General features: G+C 41.3%; 1 protein-coding gene across 2 annotated transcripts in view; it reads right to left on the bottom strand.

The window, feature by feature from the left end:
- LOC114555265 (endophilin-B2) overlaps positions 1-24,021 on the bottom strand; it is a 42,472-nt gene extending 18,451 nt beyond the window's left edge. For both annotated transcript variants that reach the window (XM_028577551.1, XM_028577552.1), the window contains exons 1-4: positions 23,847-24,021; positions 23,036-23,177; positions 15,227-15,355; positions 277-410 (exon numbers count right to left, since the gene is read on the bottom strand). In XM_028577551.1, the coding sequence (XP_028433352.1) occupies positions 277-410; positions 15,227-15,355; positions 23,036-23,177; positions 23,847-23,909 (468 nt within the window). In that variant the 5' untranslated portion in view covers positions 23,910-24,021. The remainder of the gene's footprint in view (positions 1-276; positions 411-15,226; positions 15,356-23,035; positions 23,178-23,846) is intronic.
- Positions 24,022-24,329: the final 308 nt, after the last annotated feature.

Genomic DNA, 24,329 nt, shown 5'->3' with positions numbered 1-24,329 from the left:
ACTCCTGTCATTCTTCCCCTCTTAGGTGCACAGGGAGAACTGGCATAACCCGGCTATTCACTTAACCGGTAGTCTCCCATTGCCAGACCTTCCTCCACAGCACTGCTTCCACAGATCTGCCTGCAGGACAGTCAGCATAATCCAAATTTGTACAAAATACATTAAATGATTAGCCCGATACATGAGTCAGGAATGCAGAATGCTAGAATGCAACAATCTTTCCCCACATTTCAACATATAAATAATAGTAGAGCGGATGTAGTGTTTCAGACTCACTGAAATGGTTCTCCAGTCTCCTTCCAGAAAGTTCCTGAGGGGGGTAAGAAAGCTGATGGCTGACGTCTGGAAGAACTCCCGCTCTGCTGCTCCTAATCTTCTCTCACAATCCCCAACCTCCATCAAGGTACTCCCTGCAAGAAACAGATTAGATCAATTCACAACGAACTCTTTATTTCAAATTCTACTCTCTTCCCAGGCCTTAAAACGTCTTCCGCAAGTAGAGTATATTTGTAGATACTCTAGTATACACAACTACACTAGAGTATACTCTACACTAGAGTATACTCTACACTCTACTTACGGAAGAAAATCTGCAAAAATGAAGAAAATAAAGAAAATGTGTAGGGTCTTATTACTTTTGTTGTACAAATTACAGATTCAGAGGTACACTTTTTATTAACATTGTGCACAATTCTAGCTCAACTATCAGAAAAGCTAGCTCCAACCGATAAATCCTCTGGCTATGCAGCTCCCTCGCTGTTTATCGTCATTTAAGTGGGCAGAGGATGGATTTCGCTACTTGTTTTTTTTTTATTACAACGGCTATATCATACATGTTCCGCAAAAACTTCTTAGCTCTGGCCGGAAAAAACTGAAAGTGATTTTGACCGCTGGTCAGTCTTACCACTCTCCCTCATGGGCCGGATAAATTAGATTGAGATGGTTGTCCTCCCCAAATTCCTTTATCTTTTCCAGCACAGCGCTACCGTGGATGCCAGCCAAACTTAGCCCCGCCCACAACATTTGAGGTTGGGTAGTTCGGTCTGGACTTGATCCGTTGTGGAGCAACTATGCTCGAACCAGAGCTGTTCGAACCATGTCGCCAAAGAGCGCTTGGGTTGAATTTGTTTACAACAAAGGTGGCTGCTGCTTGAGAATTGAGATGTGTAGATTCCGCCATCGCGTCTGTTATAGAAGATATTGACAGCGCATTCATTTTAAAATCCTCAACCGGCCCGTCTCAGCTTGACTCTAAACAGCTGATGGTGTCGCTGCAACTCAGCTGTTCAAGTCGGAGAGGCTGGTTTTAGAAAGTAAGAGACGTCTCCTGTTTCAACAGCCAGAAGTCAGCTGATAAAGTCAGCAAAAAACTATAGAAATAAAATGATCAATAAACCATTTTATTTTTATGTTACAAACAGCAGGACAAAATAGCAGAGTTTTAGACAGAGCCTCAACGACCGCCCGAAAGCATTGTAACGATATATGGTGGAGCGAGACAGAGAGTGACTGAAGAGAGAGAGAGCGCCCAGCGGCATAAGAACAAAGCCGTGAATTAGAGAAATAAAACGTGTTTTCGCCGATTCATCACTAGAAACGCAACTGTAGCAAGCATCTCACTATCACTAACGTTATCCACACTTATATTTACACAACACAAATTATACAGTGGGGAGAACAAGTATTTGATACACTGCCGATTTTGCAGGTTTTCCCACTTACAACGCATGTAGAAGTCTGTAATTTTTATCATAGGTACTCTTCAACTGTGAGTGACGGAATCTAAAACAAAAATCCAGAAAATCACATTGTATGATTTTTAAGTAATTAATTTGCATTTCCTCTCTGGGAACCATCACCTTATCGTGGTGGCGAGGTTTGTGTGTCCCTATGAACCTGAGGGCTGTGTTGTCTGGAGCTGTGTGCTCCTGGTAGGGTCTCCCAAGGCAAAGTGGTCTCAGGTGAGGGGCCAGACAAAGAATGGTTCAAAAACCCTATGAGCCAACGTAGAAGAGGTGAAGTTACCCTGCCCGGAGGAAGCCCAGGGCCTCCGTCTGGAGCCAGGCCCAGATGGCGGGCTCGTCAGCGAGCGCCTGGTGGCCGGGTTTGCCACGGAGCCCGGTTGGGCACAGCCCGAAGAAGCAACGTGGCAACTCCCTCTCCATCCCATGGGCCCACCACACCGCTGGTGTCGGGTGCGCTGCTACACGGGTGGGGGTGAAAGTCAGGGGCCTCGACGGACCAGACCCGGGCAGCAGACGCTGGCTCTGGGGACGTGGAACGTCACCTCTCTGTGGGGGAAGGAGCCGGAACTGGTGCGGGAGGTGGCGCGCTACCGGTTGGATCTGGTGGGGCTTACCTCTACGCACAGTCTCGGTTCTGGAACCATACTCCTGGATAGGGGTTGGACTCTTTTCTTCTCCGGAGTTGCCCAGTTTGTGAGGCGCCGGGCGGGTGTGGGGATACTCACAAGCCCCCGTCTGAGCGCCGCTACGTTGGAGTTTACCCCGGTGGAGGAGAGGGTTGCCTCCCTACGCCTGCGGGTTGTGGGGGGGAAACTGACTGTTGTTTGTGCATATGCACCAAACAAGAGTTCGGAGTATTCGCCGTTCTTGGAGACCTTGACTGGAGTCCTGCATGGGGCTACAGTGGGGGACTCCATTGTTCTGCTGGGGGACTTCAACGCGCACGTGGGCAATGATGGAGACACATGGAGAGGCGTGATTGGGAGGAACGGCCTCCCTGATCTAAACCAGAGTGGTTGTTTGTTGTTGCACTTCTGTGCTAGTCATGGATTGTCTATAACAAACACCATGTTCAAACATAGGGATGCTCATAAGTGTACTTGGTACCAGAGCACCCTAGGCCAAAGGTCAATGATCGATTTTATAATCGTTTCATCTGATCTAAGGCCGTATGTTTTGGACACTCGGGTGAAGAGAGGGGCGGAGCTGTTAACTGATCACCATCTGGTGGGGAGTTGGGTCAGGGTGGGGGAAGACTTTGGACAGACTTGGTAAGCCCCAACGGGTAGTGCAGGTAAATTGGGAACGTCTGGAGGCGGACCCTGTCCAACAGACTTTCAACTCACACCTCCGGCAGAGCTTTTCGTGCATCCCTGTGGAGGCTCGGGGCATTGAACCCGAGTGGACAATGTTCAAAGTTTCCATTGCTGAAGCTGCGGCGAGGAGCTCTGGTGTTAGGGTCTTAGGTGCCTCAAGGGTGTGGTGGACACCGGTGGTCAGGGAAGCCGTCAGACTGAAGAAGGAGTCTTTCCAGGATATGTTATCCCAGAGGACTCCGGAGGCGGTTGAAGGGTACCGAAGGGCCCGAAGGGCTGCAGCTTCTGCCATGAAAGAGGCAAAGCAGCGGGTGTGGGAGAAGTTTGGAGAAGGACTTTCGGTCGGCACCAAGGTGCTTCTGGAAAACTGTTTGCCACCTCAGGAGGGGGAAGCGGGGAACCATCCAAGCTGTGTACAGTAAGGATGGGACACTGCTGACCTCAATTGAGGAGCTCCTGAATCCGACTAATACATCTGTTAGAGGCAGAGCTGTAGGATGATGGGGGATCATTGTCAATTTCCCAGGTGGAGGTCACTGATGTAGTCAAACAACTCCACAGTGGCAAAGCCCCCGGGATTGATGAGATCCGTCCAGAAATGCTCAAGGCTCTGGGTGTGGAGGGGCTGTCCTGGTTGACACGCCTCTTCAACATTGCGTGGAAGTCTGGGACAGTGCCAATGGAGTGGCAGACCGGGGTGGTGGTTCCCCTTTTTAAAAAGGGGGACCAGAGGGTGTGTGCCAATTACAGGGTTAGCACACTTCTCAGCCTCCCTAGTAAAGTCTACTCCAAGGTGCTGGAAAGGAGGGTTCGGCCAATAGTCGAACCTCAGATTGAAGAGGAACAATGAGGATTCCGTCCTGGTCGTGGAACAACGGACCAGCTCTTCACTCTCGCAAGGATCCTGGAGGGAGCCTGGGAGTATGCCCAACCGGTCTACATGGGTTTTGTGGATCTGGAAAAGGCGTATGACCGGGTCCCCCGGGAGATACTGTGGGAGGTGCTGCGGGAGTATGGGGTTGAGGGGGTCTCTTCTCAGGGCCATCCAATCTTTGTACGACCAAAGTGAGAGCTGTTTCTGGGTTCTCGGCAGTAAGTCGGACTCGTTTCAGGTGAGGGTTGGCCTCCGCCAGGGCTGCGCTTTGTCACCAATCCTGTTTGTAACATTTATGGACAGGATTTCGAGGCGTAGTCGGGGTGGGGAGGGGTTGCGGTTCGGTGGGCTGGGAATCTCATCGCTGCTCTTTGCAGATGATGTGGTCCTGATGGCATCTTCGGCCTACGACCTTCAGCACTCACTGGATCGGTTCGCAGCCGAGAGTGAAGCGGTTGGGATGAGGATCAGCACCTCTAAATCTGAGGCCATGGTTCTCAGCAGGAAACCGATGGAGTGCCTACTCCAGGTAGGGAATGAGTCCTTACCCCAAGTGAAGGAGTTCAAGTACCTTGGGGTTTTGTTCACAAGTGAGGGGACAATGGAGCAGGAGATTGGTCGGAGAATCGGCGCAGCGGGTGCGGCATTAATTAATTTATCGCACCGTTGTGACGAAAAGAGAGCTGAGCCAGAAGGCAAAGCTCTCGATCTACCGGTCAGTTTTCGTTCCTACCCTCACCTATGGTCATGAAGGCTGGGTCATGACCGAAAGAACGAGATCCAGGGTACAAGCGGCCAAAATGGGTTTCCTCAGGAGGGTGGCTGGCGTCTCCCTTAGAGATAGGGTGAGAAGCTCAGTCATTCGTGAGGAGCTCGGAGTAGAGCCGCTGCTCCTTCGCGTCGAAAGGAGCCAGTTGAGGTGGTTCGGGCATCTGGTAAGGATGCCCCCTGGGCACCTCCCTAGGGAGGTGTTCCAGGCACGTCCAGCTGGGAGGAGGCCTTGGGGAAGACCCAGGACTAGGTGGAGGGATTATATCTCCAACCTGGCCTGGGAACGCCTCGGGATCCCCCAGTCGGAGCTGGTTAATGTTGCTCGGGAAAGGGAAGTTTGGGTCCCCTACTGGAGCTGCTCCCCCCGCGACCCGGCACCGGATAAGCGGACAAAGATAGATGGATGGATAATTTGCATTTTATTTGATACATCAGAAAAGCAGAACTTAATTTTTGGTACAGAAACCTTTGTTTGCAATTACAGAGGTCATACGTTTCCTGTAGTTCTTGACCAGGTTTGCACAAACTGCAGCAGGGATTTTGGCCCACTCCATACAGACCTCCAGATCCTTCAGGTTTTGGGGCGTTGGGCAATACAGACTTTCAGCTCCCTCCAAAGATTTTCTATTGGGTTCAGGTCTGGAGACTGGCTAGGCCACTCCAGGACCTTGAGATGCTTCTTACGGAGCCACTCCTTAGTTGCCCTGGCTGTGTGTTTCGGGTCGTTGTCATGCTGGAAGACCCAGCCACGACCCATCTTCAATGCTCTTACTGAGGGAAGGAGGTTGTTGGCCAAGATCTCGCAATACATGGCCCCATCCATCCTTCCCTCAATACGGTGCAGTCGTCCTGTCCCCTTTGCAGAAAAGCATCCCCAAAGAATGATGTTTCCACCTCCATGCTTCACGGTTGGGATGATGTTCTTGGGGTTGTACTCATCCTTCGTCTTCCTCCAAACCTGGCGAGTGGAGTTTAGACCAAAAAGCTCTATTTTGTCTCATCACACCACATGACCTTCTCCCATTCCTCCTCTGGATCATCCAGATGGTCATTGGCAAACTTCAGACGGGCCTGGACATGCGCTGGCTTGAGCAGGTGGACCTTGCATGCGCTACAGGATTTTAATCCATGACGGCGTAGTGTGTTACTAATGGTTTTCTTTTAGACTGTGGTCCCAGCTCTCTTCAGGTCATTGACCAGGTCCTGCCGTGTAGTTCTGGGCTGATCCCTCACCTTCCTCATGATCATTGACGCCCCATGAGGCGAGATCTTGCATGGAGCCCCGGACCAAGGGAGATTGACCGTCATCTTGAACTTCTTCCATTTTCTAATAATTGCGCCAACAGTTGTTGCCTTCTCACCTAGCTGCTTGCCTATTGTCCTGTAGCCCATCCCAGCCTTGTGCAGGTCTACAATTTTATCCCTGATGTCCTTACACAGCTCTCTGGTCTTGGCCATTGTGGAGAGGTTGGAGTCTGTTTGATTGCGTGTGTGGACAGGTGTCTTTTATACAGGTAACGAGTTCAAACAGGTGCAGGTAATACAGGTAATGAGTGGAGAACAGGAGGGCTTCTTAAAGAAAAACTAACAGGTCTGTGAGAGCCAGAATTCTTACTGGTTGGTAGGTGATCAAATACTTATGTCATGCAATAAATTGCAAATTCTTTTGTTTTAGATTCCGTCTCTCGCAGTTGAAGTGTACCTATGATAAAAATTACAGACATCTACATGCTTTGTAAGTAGGAAAACCTGCAAAATTGGCAGTGTATCAAATACTTGTTCTCCCCAAGGGGATAAGCTTTGCTTCAGAACTCAAACCTCTTATGGCGCCATTTTGATGCTACAAAACTGCTCACCTCCCGTTAGCATTCCATTGACTGCCATTCATTTTGACGTCACTTTGACAGCGAATAACTTTACATCTGAAGCGTTTAAAGATTCTATTTGTCCATTGTTTATATCTAAAGAAACATGACAGTGTATAAAAGGCTCCATTACCTTGTATCTCACGTTATGGCTCCGTAGCACATGTTTTTATAAAAATAGGCAATTGTGTCACATAGTAGAGAATTACCGTATAGTACAGGAGAAGCTCGCTGGCGCTCTCTAACTTCAGACGATACTACTGGGCAGCTAATTTGCAGAAACTCCTATACTGGTTGAGCGACTGCGCCTCACTACCTGTCTGGGTACATTTGGAAAGGGCGAGTTCACACCTTCCACTACGGTCGGTCCTCTGCTCTCAACTCCCTCTGCCTTCAACATCTGTGGGTGCATGCCCGATTGTATCCCTCTCGCTTAAGATCTGGAGTCAGGTTAGGAAAAACTTTGGCTTAAAGGGCCCTTCCGTCTTGACCCCACTGCTTAAAAACCATTTCTTTACACCTTCAAGTTCAGACCTGGCATTCAGGGCCTGGCACAGTAATGGTGTCGTCAGTGTCAAAGACCTATACAAAGATGGCATATTTGCGTCCTTCACAGAGCTCTCTTCCCTTTAAGATTTGCCTAAGTCACACCACCCGAAACCCTGACTAATTATCTCACTATGACTCTAGATTCACTACTCACTCCAAAGCTAATCGCCATCACTCTCTCACTTCTCCCTCGCTCTATCACCCACTCCCCACACACGCACGCACACACCAACGCACAGGTATAAACTTCAGGCCACTTACGTAGGCTACGGCGAAAGCTCTGCATGGAGCCCCCGCACGACCATAAATCATGCTTTAGTGTGGCATAACAACGGCACACAGAGAACACAGCACACATTCCTTTGTCTTGAGTGAAAGCATCCTTTAAATGTTACTCACAAAACACAATGACATATCAAGTGAGGGCGCAGAGAGTTGAAAAAATTGTCTGTCCATTTATCGTATAAAAAGTCTATATTTTGAATAGTCATCGGTTGCTCAGATAAATATAAATTATTTTAAATTTACTGGAAAATTATAACAGCATATACAGAGCTTCCAATACATTCCAGACAAGTAGAATATTTATTAAGACCTATCGGATTTAAACTATGGCAGGGATCTTCAACAGGGGGTCTGGTACCCCTAGGTGGTCCTCAGAGTCAATGCAGGGGGGGCCTCCAAATTATTGTTAATTTTTATTGTTAATGTCTTAACATGAATCCAACATATTATTAGCAAATATAAATCCCCACTGCTTAGTGGCCTATACCGAGGCAATCCACAGATCCAGATTTAACATTAAAACATGATTTATAATGCCAACAATTTATTTTAAAAGCTTTAGTATTCGAGGCAAAAAAAATGTTTATGTATAAAGGCTTTAGGATGCCCTACATGTAATTGTAGGCCCAGTTTATTATGCAACTCCATTTTCTACAATATTAGTAGAAGAGCGTCCCTGCTCCATCTCTCTTTCAGTTAAGGGGTCCTTTGCTTAAAAAAATGTTGAAGACCCCTGGACTAGTGTCTAAAGGTGGGAGGCAGTACAGGCTGAGAGAGGGCTGCAGTCACTATTTCTCTCTGCTGCAGCGAGGCTGGCAGATTCTCCCTGTCTGTGTCCATAAGCTCGCCCTACTTAGTACACAATCTATATTTAAGCTACGTCAGCCATTTGATTTGAGTGTCGAAATTCTGAATTTTTTTTACTTACTTAATACTTCCAATGAGTCGACAGTTACCTTCGTACAACTTTACGATTGTCAGTGATTACACAAAAATTATGATGATTCATAAGTGTCAAGAGTCATGTACTGAGAGTCTATTTTTAAATAGGGAGTGAACAAGATAGTGGTTTCAGACACAGGTTTATGGATCCCTTGCTTGCTATATTCCGAATATGCTGCAACAAACAATACGTTGAGCATAAACATCTCCGTGCATGCTCGCAGCGCGAGCCATCTACAAAGTCCCGTGCCACGGTGTAGCGTGCCAGTATGTCTGAAGCTTTACTCACTGTAGGTTCATGCTACTACAAAAAGACAGAAATATGCAACACTCTTTATCAGTTTTATAAACTCATGGTCACATCCCTAATCACTATAACAATAGCTCTGTCTGCTCCAACAGAAGCACCACCCCTTCCTCTAGATTCAAACCAGTTTTAAAAAGTAATGACAAAGAAAGCTTAACTGACTAACAAGCTTTATCATAAGCTATTAGTGTTATAACTTATTATTATCTTATCAGTATGCATCTAAACTACCTGTGATTTCACAAACATTTTATGTAGGCTATAGAAAACTAATATACTCTTTTGAAAAAAATAGTGAATCAAGTAAATAAAATAAAACTGGTTTAAATTGTGAAAATATTTCATTTAGAGCAAAGACAAAGGTAAGAATGTGGACTGTTGGTTGATTGTTAGGAACACTGCCACTCACAGTGACAAGTTCATTAACCTTTTGATCTGGCTGATGAATGAACATGCTGCTGCCTTTCCCTTTTCACAGCAGACATTTTGACTTGTCACAGAACAAGCACAGGTGTAATATTGTAATGAGTGATGGCTGAATTCCATTTAGCTGCTTCAGGCTACATCTACACTACTACGTTTTCATTTTTAAAATGGCTATATGTAACTTTTCAGTTTGTGTTGATTCTAGCGGCCGCTTTGGACAAAAGCGGTAGTGTTTTTACCACACCTGCTTTGCGGGAAAAATCCAACCTGGGTAGAGGCCTTACTAAAAACTATATAAAAAAATAGCATTGTTTTCACTGTTAGTCTCCTTTGCTGTTACAGGTCATTTAAGATCATTGTATGAAAAATGACAGAGCTTCAGAAACATTAAGAAGTTACTTATAGTCACTTCAAGCAGCATTTTGCGACAGAAACAATCTCCGTCGACAAGAGCAGTAGCAGAACTATTCTGCGTCCATATTAACACGTCTGACAATGCATATCACATGACCATTCACACACACTGGAAATGCAGATGTCTGATGATGGTTTAATGTTCAAACTGATAAACTTTTTTTTTTGCAAATATTGACTCATTTTTAATGTGATACCTGCAACACGTTCCAAAAAAGCTGGGACAGGGGCAACAAAAGACTGTGAAAGTTGAGGAATGCTCTAAAAACACGTTTGGAACATGAACAGGTTAATTGGAAACAGGTGAGTGTCATGATTTGGTATTAAAAGAGCATCCCCAAAATGCCCAGTTGTTCACAAGCAAGGAAGGATGGGGCGAGGTTCACCACTTTGTGTTTAGTACAATAGTTTAAGAACACCGTTTCTCCATGTTCAATTCCAAGGAATTTAGGGCTTTCATCATCTACAGTCCATAATATCATCAAAAGATCCAGAGAAATCTGGAGAAATCTCTGCTCGCAAGCATCAAGGCCGAAAACCAACATTGAATGCCCGTGACCTTTCGATTCCTCAGGCGGCACTGCAACAACAACAACAACAAAAACTGACATCATTATGTAAAGGATATAACCACTTGGGCTCAGAAACACTTCGGAACACTACAAGTACAAGTTAAAATTCTACCACGCAAAGCCAAAGCCATATATCAACAACACCCAGAAACGCCGCCGGCTTCTCTGGACCAAAGTTCATCTGAGATGGACTGACGCAAAGTGGAAAAGTGTGTGGTGGTCTGACGAGTCCACATTTCAAAATTGTTTTTGGAAATCATGGACGTCATGTCCTTTGGGCCAAAAAGGAAAAGGACCATCCAGACTGTTAACAGCGCAAAGTTCCCATGTGCCCATGTGCCTTCACATCTGTGAAGGCACCACCCTTGTGTTGACTTTGGGTCGAATTGACCCATTTTCAATTTTTGTTTTATATCAGAAAATATGGGACGTAGAAATAAGCACTGAAAATGTGTAAAAGAAAAATTTAACAACGTTGGAAAAAGCAAAAACAAACTGTGAAAAAAAGGCGTCAAAAGGTTGACGGGAAGACAACACAAGGGTTAATGCTGAAAGGCACATACAGGTTTCGGAGCAACATATGCTGCCATCCAAGCAAAGTCTTTTTCAGGGACGTCCCTGCTTACTTCAGCAAGACAAAGCCAAGCCACATTCTGCACGTGTTATAACAATGTTGCTTCATATTAAAAGAGTGCCGGTATTAGACTGGCCTGCCTGCAGTCCAGACCTGTCTCCCATTGAAAATGTATGGCGCATTAGGAAGCACAAAATACGACAACGGAGACCCTGGACTGTTGAGCAACTGAAGTCGTACATCAAGCAAGAATGGGAAAGAATTCCACCTACAACACTTCAACAATTAGTGTCCTCAGTTCCCCAAACACTTACTGAGTGTTGTTAAAAGGAAAGGTGACTTAACAGTGTTCAACATGCCCGTCCCAGCTTTTTTGGAACGTGTTGCAGGCATCAAATTCAAAATGAGGGAATATTTGCAAAAAAAACAATAAAGTTTATCAGTTTTAACATTAAATATCTTGTCTTTGTAGTGTATTCAATTGAATATAGGTTTATAAGGATTTGAAAATCATTGTATTCTGCTTTTATTTACGTTTTACACAATGTCCCCAACTTCATTGGAATTGAGGTTTGTACATGCCTTTTATATAAATTACAAGAACAACATTATTGAGGACAAAAAAGTAATTCAGCACTTTTTATTGGTATATTATAGATCAAACACAGTCACTGAAATTGCCAACAACCTAACAAAATTATATTTTCCTTTTTTCCCTTGACTAGCTCTAGAAAACTATGTGTACATCTGGTCTGAATTATCTGTGAACTGGATATGTTCTCACTGCATGTTCCCTTTATAGAAACACCCGTTTCTGTTTGGGAATTGTTGATGAGGACTGACTGGAAAGTCTTTGTGTAGTGTGCAGCATTTGTGTTTGTTTAGTTTCAAGTGTCAGATGCTTTGGCGCTGGTTATTTCACTTTGGCACTGGCTGAAACCTCTTAGGGTGGCGCCAAAACGTTCTCTATTCAGGAAAAACCCTGCGGTTAAGGCAACCCAAATGTATTTTGTTATATCTGAAGGCAGCTTGTTCAGTGTGACAGAGCACAAAGAACATGACAACCTGGCAAGTATCTTTATTTACCGCTATGCAGTCCATTGATACTTATTTCATTTAATAGTTCTAGTTTGCAAAGTCTACTGACACAAAATAGTGTATTTACCCACATAAGGAAATCACAATTAATACTTCTGATTAATAATTTACACAAATCCTCAAAACAAAGGTTGACCTCTATACTTTAGACATTTTCTTCATGGCTAGATACCACAGTAGAGAAAGTAATTGGGAGAATATTTGGTGTGTAATTTTGGTGAACTGCATCAAACTCATACTCACAGTTTGGTGGCAGTGAGGACTCTTACAATGCAGGGAGAAAGGCAAGCTGTTTCATCACTTTGTGAGTTGCTTGCACATTAAATTGCGTTCATGGTGATTTTATGTCTTTAACTGTTGTAAGTCTTTAACTATGTTTTATGCCTCAGGGAACTGCAACCCAAATTTCATTATATTGTTGTCTGACCCCTCAATATAATGACAAAAAAGCTATTTAATGACTTAAATATTTATCATCGCCAAACTAAATGAGTTTCAAGATCACATTAAAATGAAATGAACACACAGTAACATCAATAGACACATTCTGGCATGCTCTAAAACTCTGATTTTTGATTTGGTTATTGAGCTACGAGTTTTCCCAAGGACATCTGTGTAGATATCCCGACTACTGCTGCAGCAGAATGCAAATGAGCCTATTGAAACCATTATTGAACTTGGATTTTACCACAGGCACGGTGGGAGCTGATTTATTGGCAGACACATACAGTATGTCTGTACAATCCAGTGAGATGAAGACAGGGTTCAAAATTAGCACCATTTACTAGCCAAATGCTCTTAAAATATGTACAGTACAGGCCAAAAGTTTGGACATACCTTCTCATTCAATGCATTTCCTTTATATTTTCATGACTATTTACATTGTAGATTCTCACTGAAGGCATCAAAACTATGAATGAACAAATATGGAATTATGTACTTAACAAAAAAGTGTGAAATAACGGAAAACATGTCTTATATTTTAGATTCCTCAAAGTAGCCACCCTTTGCTTTTTTATTAATAAGGGAAAAACTTCCACTAATTAACCCTGACAAGGCACACCTGTGAAGGTAAAACCATTTCAGGTGACTACCTCATGAAGCTCATTGAGAGAACACCAAGGGTTTGCAGAGTTATCAAAAAAAGCAAAGGGTGGCTACTTTGAAGAATCTAAAATATAAGACATGTTTTCAGTTATTTCACACTTTTTTGTTAAGTACATAATTCCATATGTGTTCATTCATAGTTTTGATGCCTTCAGTGAGAATCTACGATGCAAATAGTCATGAAAATAAAGAAACACATTGGATAAGAAGGTGTGTCCAAACTTTTGGCCTGTACTGTAAGTGGTTGATAGATTTGCTTCACTCACTAGCTAACAAACAATGGTAATCAATTGAGTGGCTGATTATCAGGCCGTTTTTTGGCAGTTTGCAGATTATCTGTATCAGCGTTTTATTTGCCTGATAACCGATAAAGTTAATGAATTGAAAAGTGTTCTACTTTGGCTCAGCTACAGCTCTGTGTCTGTTCCTCTGCTTTGGTTTGACTCATCACTGAGTCTGACTTAATGTCCCCCCCCACAACACTACCGGACTCTCTTTTACTTGGTATTATGTTAAAGCATTTAAACAAAGTTTTGTGTTGGAGTTTGTAATATTCCAAAATCTTAATTTTGACATAAAGATTTACATTTTCACTGTAAATGCATTGGTTCCAAATATCGGTTATATTAAAGTGCTCATATTCTGCTTTTTGGCGTTTTTCCTTTCCTATATATTTATTAAATATCTTTTGTGCAGGTTATAGGTTTACAAAGTGAAAAAGCCCAAAGTCCACCCCAAAGGGACTTACCATCTCCAACAAAAAACACTGTTCACAAACTGCTTGTTATTTGTTTTTTATCAAAGCATCTTTTCAACATTCCTGTCCCACCGGGATACAAACCTAACGTACCCCTCTCAGACAGACAACAGGGATAGGACAATAAATCCTAGCCTAAAGTTGGTTAAGTTCTCCACATCAGTTTCAGTTGTCATTTATATTGTTCCGCAACATAAACTGCGCACACCTTGTTATGTTTGCTTTCTATGAAGCAACTGTTGAAAATGGGTTAGTGAGGAGATTCCAATGTAATTGCTTATAAAATTGCATTTATCAAACACACCATTTGATGGAATGCTGGAGCCAAAAACAGCATGTCTTGGGTTTTTCCCCAATTTCATTTTCATATTTCATAACCACAACTGTACATTTTACCTTCATAAAAGGTTAAAATGTTCAGTTTTTGTTGAAATTATTCTAGACAGGTGTTGAATCAGCTGGCCATTTTGGAGGCTGTAGTTTGTGCTGTTGTTGAATCGAAATGCATTATACTGACAGGAGTTTCTTTCTTCTTTCTTTCTCAGTTATATTTAGTCTTAACATCATTGATAAAAATGGGGTGGACAAAATATTAGAAAAACATGAAGTGCTAAGAGGAAACTTACCATAACTTCCAGAAAAAGGTCATATCCATGTAGTTTGCCATCTTCTGACCAAGTTAACAAATTACTTTATGAAAAATTCTAATTTAGGTAAAATATTTCAAGAAAAGCGGTAAGACCCAATTTCCACCATATTAACATGTAATCAATCTCTGGATACATTTTAATCATACACATTTGTTATGCCGAGCTGACAGACTAGACCGGAGCTTTTTGACGGGTAGCTTAACCCTCCTGTTGTCTTCAGGTCACATTTGACCCGTTTTCAAAGTTTCTATAGCAGAAATTTGGGTTCTCTTTTCTTTCAACCTAACTGCCCAAAAGTAACATGGACGGTCCCATGAAATCCTCTTCACAAGCCAAATTAAGGATCAGTTCACTACTATCATTCACTTTTGAGTGTTTTATTTAATTGTATAGCATTATTCTGACTACACTTTGACAGTCTGGGATTATCCAACATCCTCTGATCTTAAATATTAGTCAAAATAATTCATACTTTCTGCTTTTTTAACACAAAAATTAGATATAATTTCATATAGGCTAGATGAGGTTTATTGACCATAAATTCCAAAAATGAGTGTAAAAATAGTGGTAATAAGTTGCTGTTAGTGTATACTGGTGGTAGTGGGAAAAAAAACGAAAAATCGAAAAATGTGTTAATTTTCAATTTTGATTGCTATTTTGACCCAGAAGGACAACCCAAGGGTTAAGAAGAGGCAGTATTAGGTGAACTTTCAACTTGTTAGGTGAATATTTTTATAAAAGAATGTGGTCACATTGTACAGATTGGATTTACACCTGGCTGAGATCCCTAAACAATGTGACCCAGATCACTTCCAGACGCGGTCCGAGCATTCCAACTGCAATGTGTTCTGCATGCATTTGCACCTAGTGTTGACCTGATCCAGATCGGATGCTTGTGCAGGGTGGGAAAAGAGTTATAATCTCACCAAAGTTTTGACTCCTTGAAGCTTGTTTTAAAGTGGATGCATACTTACCATAAGGAGTTCCAGGGCCAAATTCCTTTGCCGCATCCTGCATATATTGACCCAGCATCTCTCCATTTGTAATTCTGCATGGTGCCTTCCTGTCCAACTTTTCATAGAGAAACTCCTCAATTCTGGCACCTAAAGAGACAATCAAGAAGAGCTACATTTATGGCACAGCTGGGAAAGAAAGAAGTGCTTGAAACTTTTAGTTAATTTACCCCTCGCACTGATTAAATAAAAACTATACCTAAAAGAATAACTCTCTTGTCATTTACTACTCCTCAGTGGTGTATTGATGTATTAGAACCCACCTCTGCTCTATGAAACTTTCTCATTGTTTTGATGTTATAGCTTTATTTATTTTCTTTATTACAGATGTGTAGTTGAGTCTGAGCCACTGTCATGAACCCCTGTAGACAGCACACCTGAGCAAGGCAGACGGATGGAATTACAGGGTGGCTGGTGAACATAACATAGTGGAGCCTGTAGCAAGATAAACACCTAGTTATTTTTCTCAGAAGTCAATGGAGACAAAAAACGAGGTGAAAGGAGGGCACATCGTGGACAGAGATGGGAAGTAACGAAGTACAAATACTTCGTTACTGTACTCAAGTAGATTTTTCAGATATTTTTTTACTTTACTATTTATTTTTGTGGCTACTTTTTACTTTTACTCCTTACATTTTAACATGAATATCGGTACATTCTACTCCTTAAATTTTAGAAAATTGGCTCGTTACTTTAGTTTTGTACAAAAGGTCGTCTATCAGGAGTGATTGTGAGTGCATGTCAGAAAATAGCGCGGACACGCGCCTTACATCGCGAGCGGGCCCACACAGTGAAAAAAATGAGAGAAAAGAAAAAGACAATCTGTCCGGAGGATAATCAGTTAGATCGTGTGTGTGCGTCCTTGAGAACTGTAAGTCATATAACTTATGTTGTCAGTTCATGTAAGTCTGTTGTTGTATTGGTCTATAGTTCTTGCAAATTTATAGTAAGTTAGCTTGTGATTTTGTAAATTTGTGTACACCTGTTAGCTAGGTTGCACGTTTGATCTTAATAAAGCATCAAAAGAGAGAAGTTGTCTCTGTCCAGTGAGGCACACCTGGGGGGCAAAGTTGGAAACCAGAATGGTCAACTTTAAATACAGTCCTAATCTAGTCCTCATTAACAAGTTTCAAATAATTTCACTAGAGTTACCGTTATTATTTTTCGCGTCATCAATACCGAATTCAATCTAATTGATAATATACTTGACACACCACTACAAGACGACTCGACAGATTCGGCGGCATTCATTTTCGGCAAATCATTGCAGCATGATGGTGGTAACGTTAGCACTAGTAGTATGGATGGTGACATGAGAGATCCCAGAGATTCAGCAGACAAGCACCAAGACATTCCCAATCATCCTTGGCCTTATCTGAGAGAGATGTTTAGGCATCAAGAATATGACTCCTGGCCAATGTGCTGCGTAGCTCTTAAAGTATGGGGAACTTCTTAATTAATGTCTGTTTAGTAATTCATATTTAATCCTTTATTTTCTTTACAGAAGCCATATTTCAGCACACACACATACATGTAGATTCCTTTAAATGTTGAGAAAATGGATCTGTAAATTCTCACAGAATCACAACTGAATTCATATCTTACTACTCAGTCAGAATCTTATTAACCTGGAGTCCCAGTCTCTGTCACAATAATCATATATGTGATGTTTTAGGCCATGGCAGACATCCATTTAAAATGTAGGCAATGGCATAAAAAGAACCTTTTTCCCATGTCCACTGAAGTTTTTCAGCTTGCACTCTAGTAACATCTGTGTGGTCCAGGTAGCTTTGCATAAAAAATGGTTGTCATTCGCAAGGCTACTTTTACTTTTATACTTTAAGTAAATTTCCAAGCCTGTACTTTGTTACTTTTACTTGAGTAAAGAAGTTAAATCAGTACTTCTACTTTTACCAGAGTATTTTTTAACACAAGTATCTGTACTTCTACTTGAGTACGAGAAGTGAGTACTTTTGCAGTCTCTGATTGTGGACTTCTATTTACCAGTAGTGTCTGCTGGATGTAACATTAGGTTAACATGTTGGCCAAAATGACTCTATAAACTGGTGAAAGTGTATGCGTAAGCTTATTTTTTTTAAACTCCCAGGACAACTACAGGTCCACTGCAACTCTTCTTTTAAATCAATGCAGATTATTTTTCTTTTTGATACTGCTCTTTTAAAATAATTTTCATTTCTTACACTTCACTGAAACTTTAATTATTGTATTCCATACCTTGTTAATTCTATTTCAGCTGCTTTCATATTGTCTTTAACAACTTGTTTTATATTGCTCTTTAATGTTTCATGTAAAGCACTTTGAATTGCCTTGTTGTTGAAATGTGCTATACAAATAAAGCTGACTTGCCTATTTTGATGTTTTTCAGCCCCCTTGTGGCAAAACATCACTGAATGTATTAGAAGTAGCTATAAAACAATGTAAAAACACACCTTTACAAGATGCTAATTTTGCAGGATTACCCTTTCAATAGTGTTAAATTACTGATGCCAAGTGTAATTATGCATTTCTATACTGTTCTGAGAATAAAAAAATACATATTTTTGTTGTGGGGTAAAAGAGCAAGAGTTGCACAAAATGGAAACACTCACGTTATCTCACACTTTCAGCTGTATGTTGGTAAATTACAAACATTTATTTTTGCTTGAATTGTGCTTAAAATATGCATTGTATGTAACTGCATGCAAGGTAAAACGTTACTATGAGTCATTGCAGGTTTACACGGTGTGATAAGAAAATGGAAATCATTTTTGGTTGTTGTGTTTATGTAATTAGAATAAGAGATGAATCTGTATCCAACTGCAGAATCTGTGTTTAAAGAGTTACTGTAAATAGTAACTAATGCACAGAAAAACATGGGACAAAATAACATGAATACAGTACCTTACAATACATATGGTAGGACTAACTGCTGCTTCATAATAAATAGCACATCATAGACTGCTTCACAAACTACCACGGAAGTAATTCAATCCTACTGACACTCTTAACAGAGACGTATTGTAAAGTTTCTGTTATTTTGTCCTGTAATGCAATTAGAAAATAAACACCCCACACACTATAGCACGTGTCAAACTCAAGGCCCCTTCCAGATTCAGATATGGCCCGTATATCAATTTAGGTTGTAATTACGCAACATCAAAGCAGAATTTGGCAGATTTACCGACTTTGAGACTCGCTTTTGATTCCCACAGAAGGAAAGAAGAGTTTTCATATTCAGGCTGTGTGTAAAAATATACATAAGGAATAATAAGAAACGTTTTTGCTCACTTTTGTAGGGCTTTATGTCGACATAAAGCGACAAAAATGCTGGAAAAAAAAACTATTTAAAAAAAAAAAAAAACGACATGCAGTAATACAGTCAAAGATATTTTTTTATTTTTTAGGAAACAAAAGCATGTCCATGATATAGTGGGCACACTGAGAGGTGACCTGACGTCATAACACAAAAGTAGGGATAAACTGATTATCGTCCCTGGCCGATTATGGGCCCGTTTTTTGGCAGTTTGCAGATATCTGTATCAGCGTTTTATTTGCCTGATAACTTATAAAGTTAATGAATTGAAAAGTGTTCTACTTTGGCTCAGCTACAGCTCTGTGTCTGTCCCTCTGTTTCGGTTTGACTCATCACTCAGTCTGACTTAATGTCCCCCCCCACAACACTATCTGACTCTATTAACGTGTGTTAAGTTGAAAGTTTCCAATTCATTAAATAATAGCTTAAAGCATCTAAATGAAATTTTGTGTTGGATTTTTCAACATTCCAAAAATCTTAATTTTAAGATTTTAATTTTCACTGTAAACGCATAATCGGTTCCAGATATCAGTTTCATTAACCACTAATAATCAGTATCGGTATGTCTTGAAAACCCAGTATCAGTCGATCCCTACACAAAAGGCACTTTGTTTGCGGATGCACACATCGTGTTTGATATGACGGATGCTGCGCTTGGGAAGGACAGGGGCTGACTTTGACACAGCACCGGGGCAGCTCTGTCCTGCTAAATGTGTACTCTGATTATTATGGCTCGAGTCCACCACAGACCTGATTTGAATAGTCCGACCATTAGTAGTGCCTGAGCCTGAATAAATTTAATTACCAATGAATTACTGTACAGTAGTGCCGGGATTAAAATACCAGTGTATGCCTGGTTACCAAATATCACCCAGGTCTAATGTCTGTTACAGTATGTAGGATAAATGAATATCATGGATGAATTACAAAGCTATATATAGTAAACACAAGTACAATATCCAGCAAATAAGTAGATTTGATCCGTTTTATTCTTTTTTCATCATCATTTATTGCTCACTTACGTGTTACTGGTCATGGTTCTCTTGTATAGCACTTCTTATAAAACGATATAATATGTAGGGATTTACTAAAAAACAATGTACAGACTATTACAACAGTGATCCCTCTCAACCATCACTTATTACCCACTATATGTGTGGCTGTGTCTTTATCTGCAGAGACCGTTCCCTCTGCCTGGATTTGACCTTTTCTTCTTATTTTGCTGTGTGTGGGACGTTTATGGTGGTTAGCAAAGAAACTTTGGGCCACACGTGGATGTGTAACCCCTAACTAATAACAGTGTGCAGGTTGTTCAGCCCATTTTCATTCCCAGGTACCCCCACCCCCCCCTCAGCGTCTCATACAAACGCACAAGTTTAACTGACACACACTTTTCTTTTTTTTAGAACATACATTTCGAGTCTCTCTCTCTCTCTCTCTCAAGGGTCATGACTGAGACTTATAATGATAAATCATAAAGTCATAGAGTACTTGTGGATAACTTTGTATGACAAGACAAACGTGCAAGAAAACTCACCCCAAAAAGTCAAATATGGTTTTACATTCTCCAAAAACACAGACATCACTATATACTATGACAGACATGTAACAGGAGTCAAGAGCATAACAGTTCAACTAGGTGATGTGAGGAAAATATGAACAGTTGATGAGTGGGAACTGTGTAAATGGTAAAAATGTTGGGAGCCAAATTCTCAGAAAACTGAAATCCTGCTCTATTTCTGGATTAATTTCTGTTCCACCAGATATTTTCTCATTGAGGGTTTCATTGATCATGCTTTCTGAAAGGGTGAAATATAATACTGTGGAGTGTTTCTGTCCATATTCTGAGCTGAACTCCTGTACTAGGTGATAGACTTTAAACACCTTAACATTTACCAGAACTAAGAGTCCCATCATTTACTTTCCCAAGACATCCTGATCAACCCGTGGCGGATATGGAGCCATAACAGGCAGAACACATCAAATAAATCCAACTGAGATGAGCAAACCATCAACCGCCCTTGACCAGAGGATTCACAAAAAAAGTAACGATCTTTGCACTACACATTTTTGCTTACTTGTGCTCCCTTGTTCTGTAATTACATTTTCATGTATGTAATTAAGGATTAGACTGACCTACCCACCAAATACTCAGAAGTCTTTTGTTGCACAACCGATTCTCCTGAGATCATGAGAGAATCACAGGATCACATATCACACGAAAATCAGTTACTAGAAACCAGGTAACCAAACCCATCAGCGTCTGGTGAGGACCTACAGACACGGTTTAGGTGTGTGTGACAGCCACGACTGTTCTTTCAAAAACAAGTGGTGGACATGATAGACATATGGTTCATCCAATCACCTGCCAGGTATTTTTTTGAAAGTGCCTGCCCTCCTCCTGACAGCTTCTCAGATGTTCTGTTTTAGCGAACCATCTGGCGCTTCACAATTGCACATCTTCATGTAATGTAAAGAAGTGTCTACACTATAACATATTTGCTAATTAAGATTTCAGGACAAAAAAATCCACTGAATTTGCACATTTAGTTATTTTGGAACAACTGAACCATACGGTTATGTTTATTTTTGAAGAACATATCTGTGTCTACGAGGGTAGTCCAATATGGGACAGCTGAGGGCTGAATGGTTGTTCATTCTGGTTAATCAAACCACGTTCTAACTGTCATATAGGTCATCATGTAGGAAAGAATAAAAATTGATTCAATTGAAAGGGGTGATGTCAGAAAGTGATTGATTTCTGAAGGAAGGCCCCAGAGGTTTCATTTTATATTTTTGGTTGTAGTTTTGGCAGTAATTATTCTGAGGACCATTTACTAAAAACATTGATTGTGCTACTTTGAACTTGATATTTGATCTAAGCTTGCCACCTTGGGAGCGGGAAAGAATGAGGAGTACCTCCACTGTATAATTTGGCCTGGCTGTAACAATGACAACAACTGCTAACAAGTGCTGAAATCTGACGAGCCAAACCTGGAGTAGATACTCTTTTATTTTTTAATATGGACAGAATAACCAAATGTCATGCTTCAGCTTTATGGCATCATATTTGAAGAAAATACACTGTCTGGCAGAGTCAAATTGAGGCTCAAATAAAGAAAGGGGGCTGAAGGTTCAGTTAAACACCAATGTGGCATACATTTATCCTGTGCTGACTTACAATCAACGGTCTCAGAACAGGATTCATCCTATGCTCATCCATGAGCATTAAAAGTTTATTTTGCAGCAGACTTAGATCTTAATACCAAAGAATCATGTCCTGATTTGGTCCCATTCATTTTGATGAATTACTTCTCTGTAGTAAAAATTCCAAGGCATAAAATGTTTCCACAGCACAGCACTAAAATAGGGAGGCAGAATACTTACCGGTGTGATCAACTGTAGCATGGAGAATCAAAAAGTCACATGTTAGAGCTCCCTATACTCCAGTATCATTTCATATCACTATAAATTATTAAGTAATAGGTATTTGACCTTTATGAATTAAAGCGTCATTGCAAATATTTTGACGCTAGATTCTTGTACAATGTTTTATAACTGTACTGACTGACATTTGGTGCGAGGTGCCTATTCATAGAAACTGTTACTTTTTTTTACATCCCTCTTTTTATTATGGCTTCAAGGAACATATCAGTGGTTTTGAATGTTTGAGCCTTTTAACTACACATTTATTTTGCCTTTATTTTTTTTGCACTTGCAAGCTGGTCCCATTTTAAAAAGGTACGCTGTGGAGTTTTTGACCATTAGTACCGCTATATTGCAATAATTGTATGGCTAAGTGCCCATTTTGTTTGTATTGTGCATGTGCATGAGAACGCACATAAATGGATCCAAACAATGCACAATCTTTTGTGCATTCATATATTTTATGAAGAAAATACATTCAACACATGTATCAGACCTCAAAGATACACACTGCATTTTGGTGAGAAACACGGAATGTGAAAACTTTTGTTTGTTGAAGTCCACAGGGCACCTTTTAAACTCTGCTGTCAGGGATATGTTTGCAACAGACAGTTGACCTCACAACTTCTCAAATGTAATGAAGGTGAGGCCTTTTCTCTTCTATACCTGTCCTGCAGACATACAGGGGGCATATATTTATTTGCATTGTATTTATACTCAATGCTAGTTTTCTACAAGATGAACTGTGCTTGCTAGACATGTGGGATGTAATGACTTATCTGCCCTCAGGCAAGTATGGTAAAAATGAAGTTGAACATGGCAAACATCTGATAAGGAATCTATTTTTTAAAAGAATAAAAAAGATAATCTAGGCTAAGAGTACATTATAAATGAGCTAACCTTTCCCTTATGTTGCTTTCAGCATCAGTCCTAAAACATCAACCTAGCAGTTATTCTGCTTGAAGATAATATGTACTCTCTAGAATATGTGTCCCACCTCTAATGATAGGATTGCTATATTGATGGCATACTTGGGTTGGGCTGCAGCAGGACCTCAGTCTGTCTATATATTTTCTCAGTCCAGTGTTTGGTGCAGTCTGCACGGCTCATCAGGTTCTCGAAGTGAGCGTCCAACTCAGTCTTCTCCGCCTGGCCCAACTTCTCCTCCGTGAACTAAGACAAAGCACGCACGCACACGCGCGCGCGCGCACACACACACACACACACACACACACACACACACACACACACACGTTAACTACTGAGACACAACTCTTCTCTTCCTAGTTTTAATCAATTATTATCAAAAGCTAGGGCATCAACCATAGACTGTATAAAACAGCATCAACGCGATATGATGACGTCATGGCATTGCTTACCTGACAGTCTTTTTTTGTCCCCTCTCCCCATCACCTAACTTGTCCAGATTAATAAATTAACGTTATACATCGGTTACCATTTCTTAAGATTGTTTTAACTGACTGAGTCCAAGGTTAATTACCCTCGCGACTGGTACGCTAGCTTGGCCTAAAACATCGTTACATTATCTTAGTGGCTAACAACACTGCCATTAGCATTTGGACAGCGCTTGTTTAATTACTATGTACGCCTTAACTATTACCACGACGTACCTGTTAGCTGAATACCTAGTAATTGTATCTGCTTCCTATGCTAAACTCATGCGTCACGTTAGCTCGGGAAGGCAGTACTCTTACTTTACACACCTATGAATTACTACAAGGCACTGTAACGGTAGTCAGTAACGTCAGTACAGCTGGCTGTCAAAATGGAAGGAATTGTGTTTCAGCCGAACAACAGTAGTTTACACGAAGATTTAATTACCTGGACAGCTCGCGTGAAAAACAATCCTGCATCGCTCGCAAATTTCTTCACGTTGAAATCCATTATTGTGTCTGTTACTGCTAGCTTGTGGTGTATACACTCGAAGCTAGGATGAGTAGACTACTCGACACCAGCGGCTGGATGTTATGTTATGACACAGCCGCACAGGGCAACAGTCACGTGACCACCACGCAGGCCTCTTTACGTCAAACGTATGAATCTGCCAATAATATTTAAAAGCAAAAATTCGGATTCACTTTAACAGGGGGTTTCTATGACATCACAACATTGATAACAGCAGTGACTTAGGCAACAGTTTCATTAAGGTCTGTATTTAATTTTCCCATTAATGCAATACCAAAGGTTGGCCAACAGATGCCGCCATTTTGCTTATATCGAGTGCTTAAAAAACTTAAAAATGGAGCAGTTCATGGCTATGCATTCTATTATCTTTGTGGGACGTCCTCACATGAGGGACCAGAA

The sequence above is a fragment of the Perca flavescens genome, chromosome 5 (genome assembly GCF_004354835.1).
Source record: "Perca flavescens isolate YP-PL-M2 chromosome 5, PFLA_1.0, whole genome shotgun sequence".
In the NCBI taxonomy this organism is placed as follows: Eukaryota; Metazoa; Chordata; class Actinopteri; order Perciformes; family Percidae; genus Perca; species Perca flavescens.
Note: the sequence above shows the minus strand (reverse complement) of the source record. Positions and strands in the feature narration are given on the sequence as shown.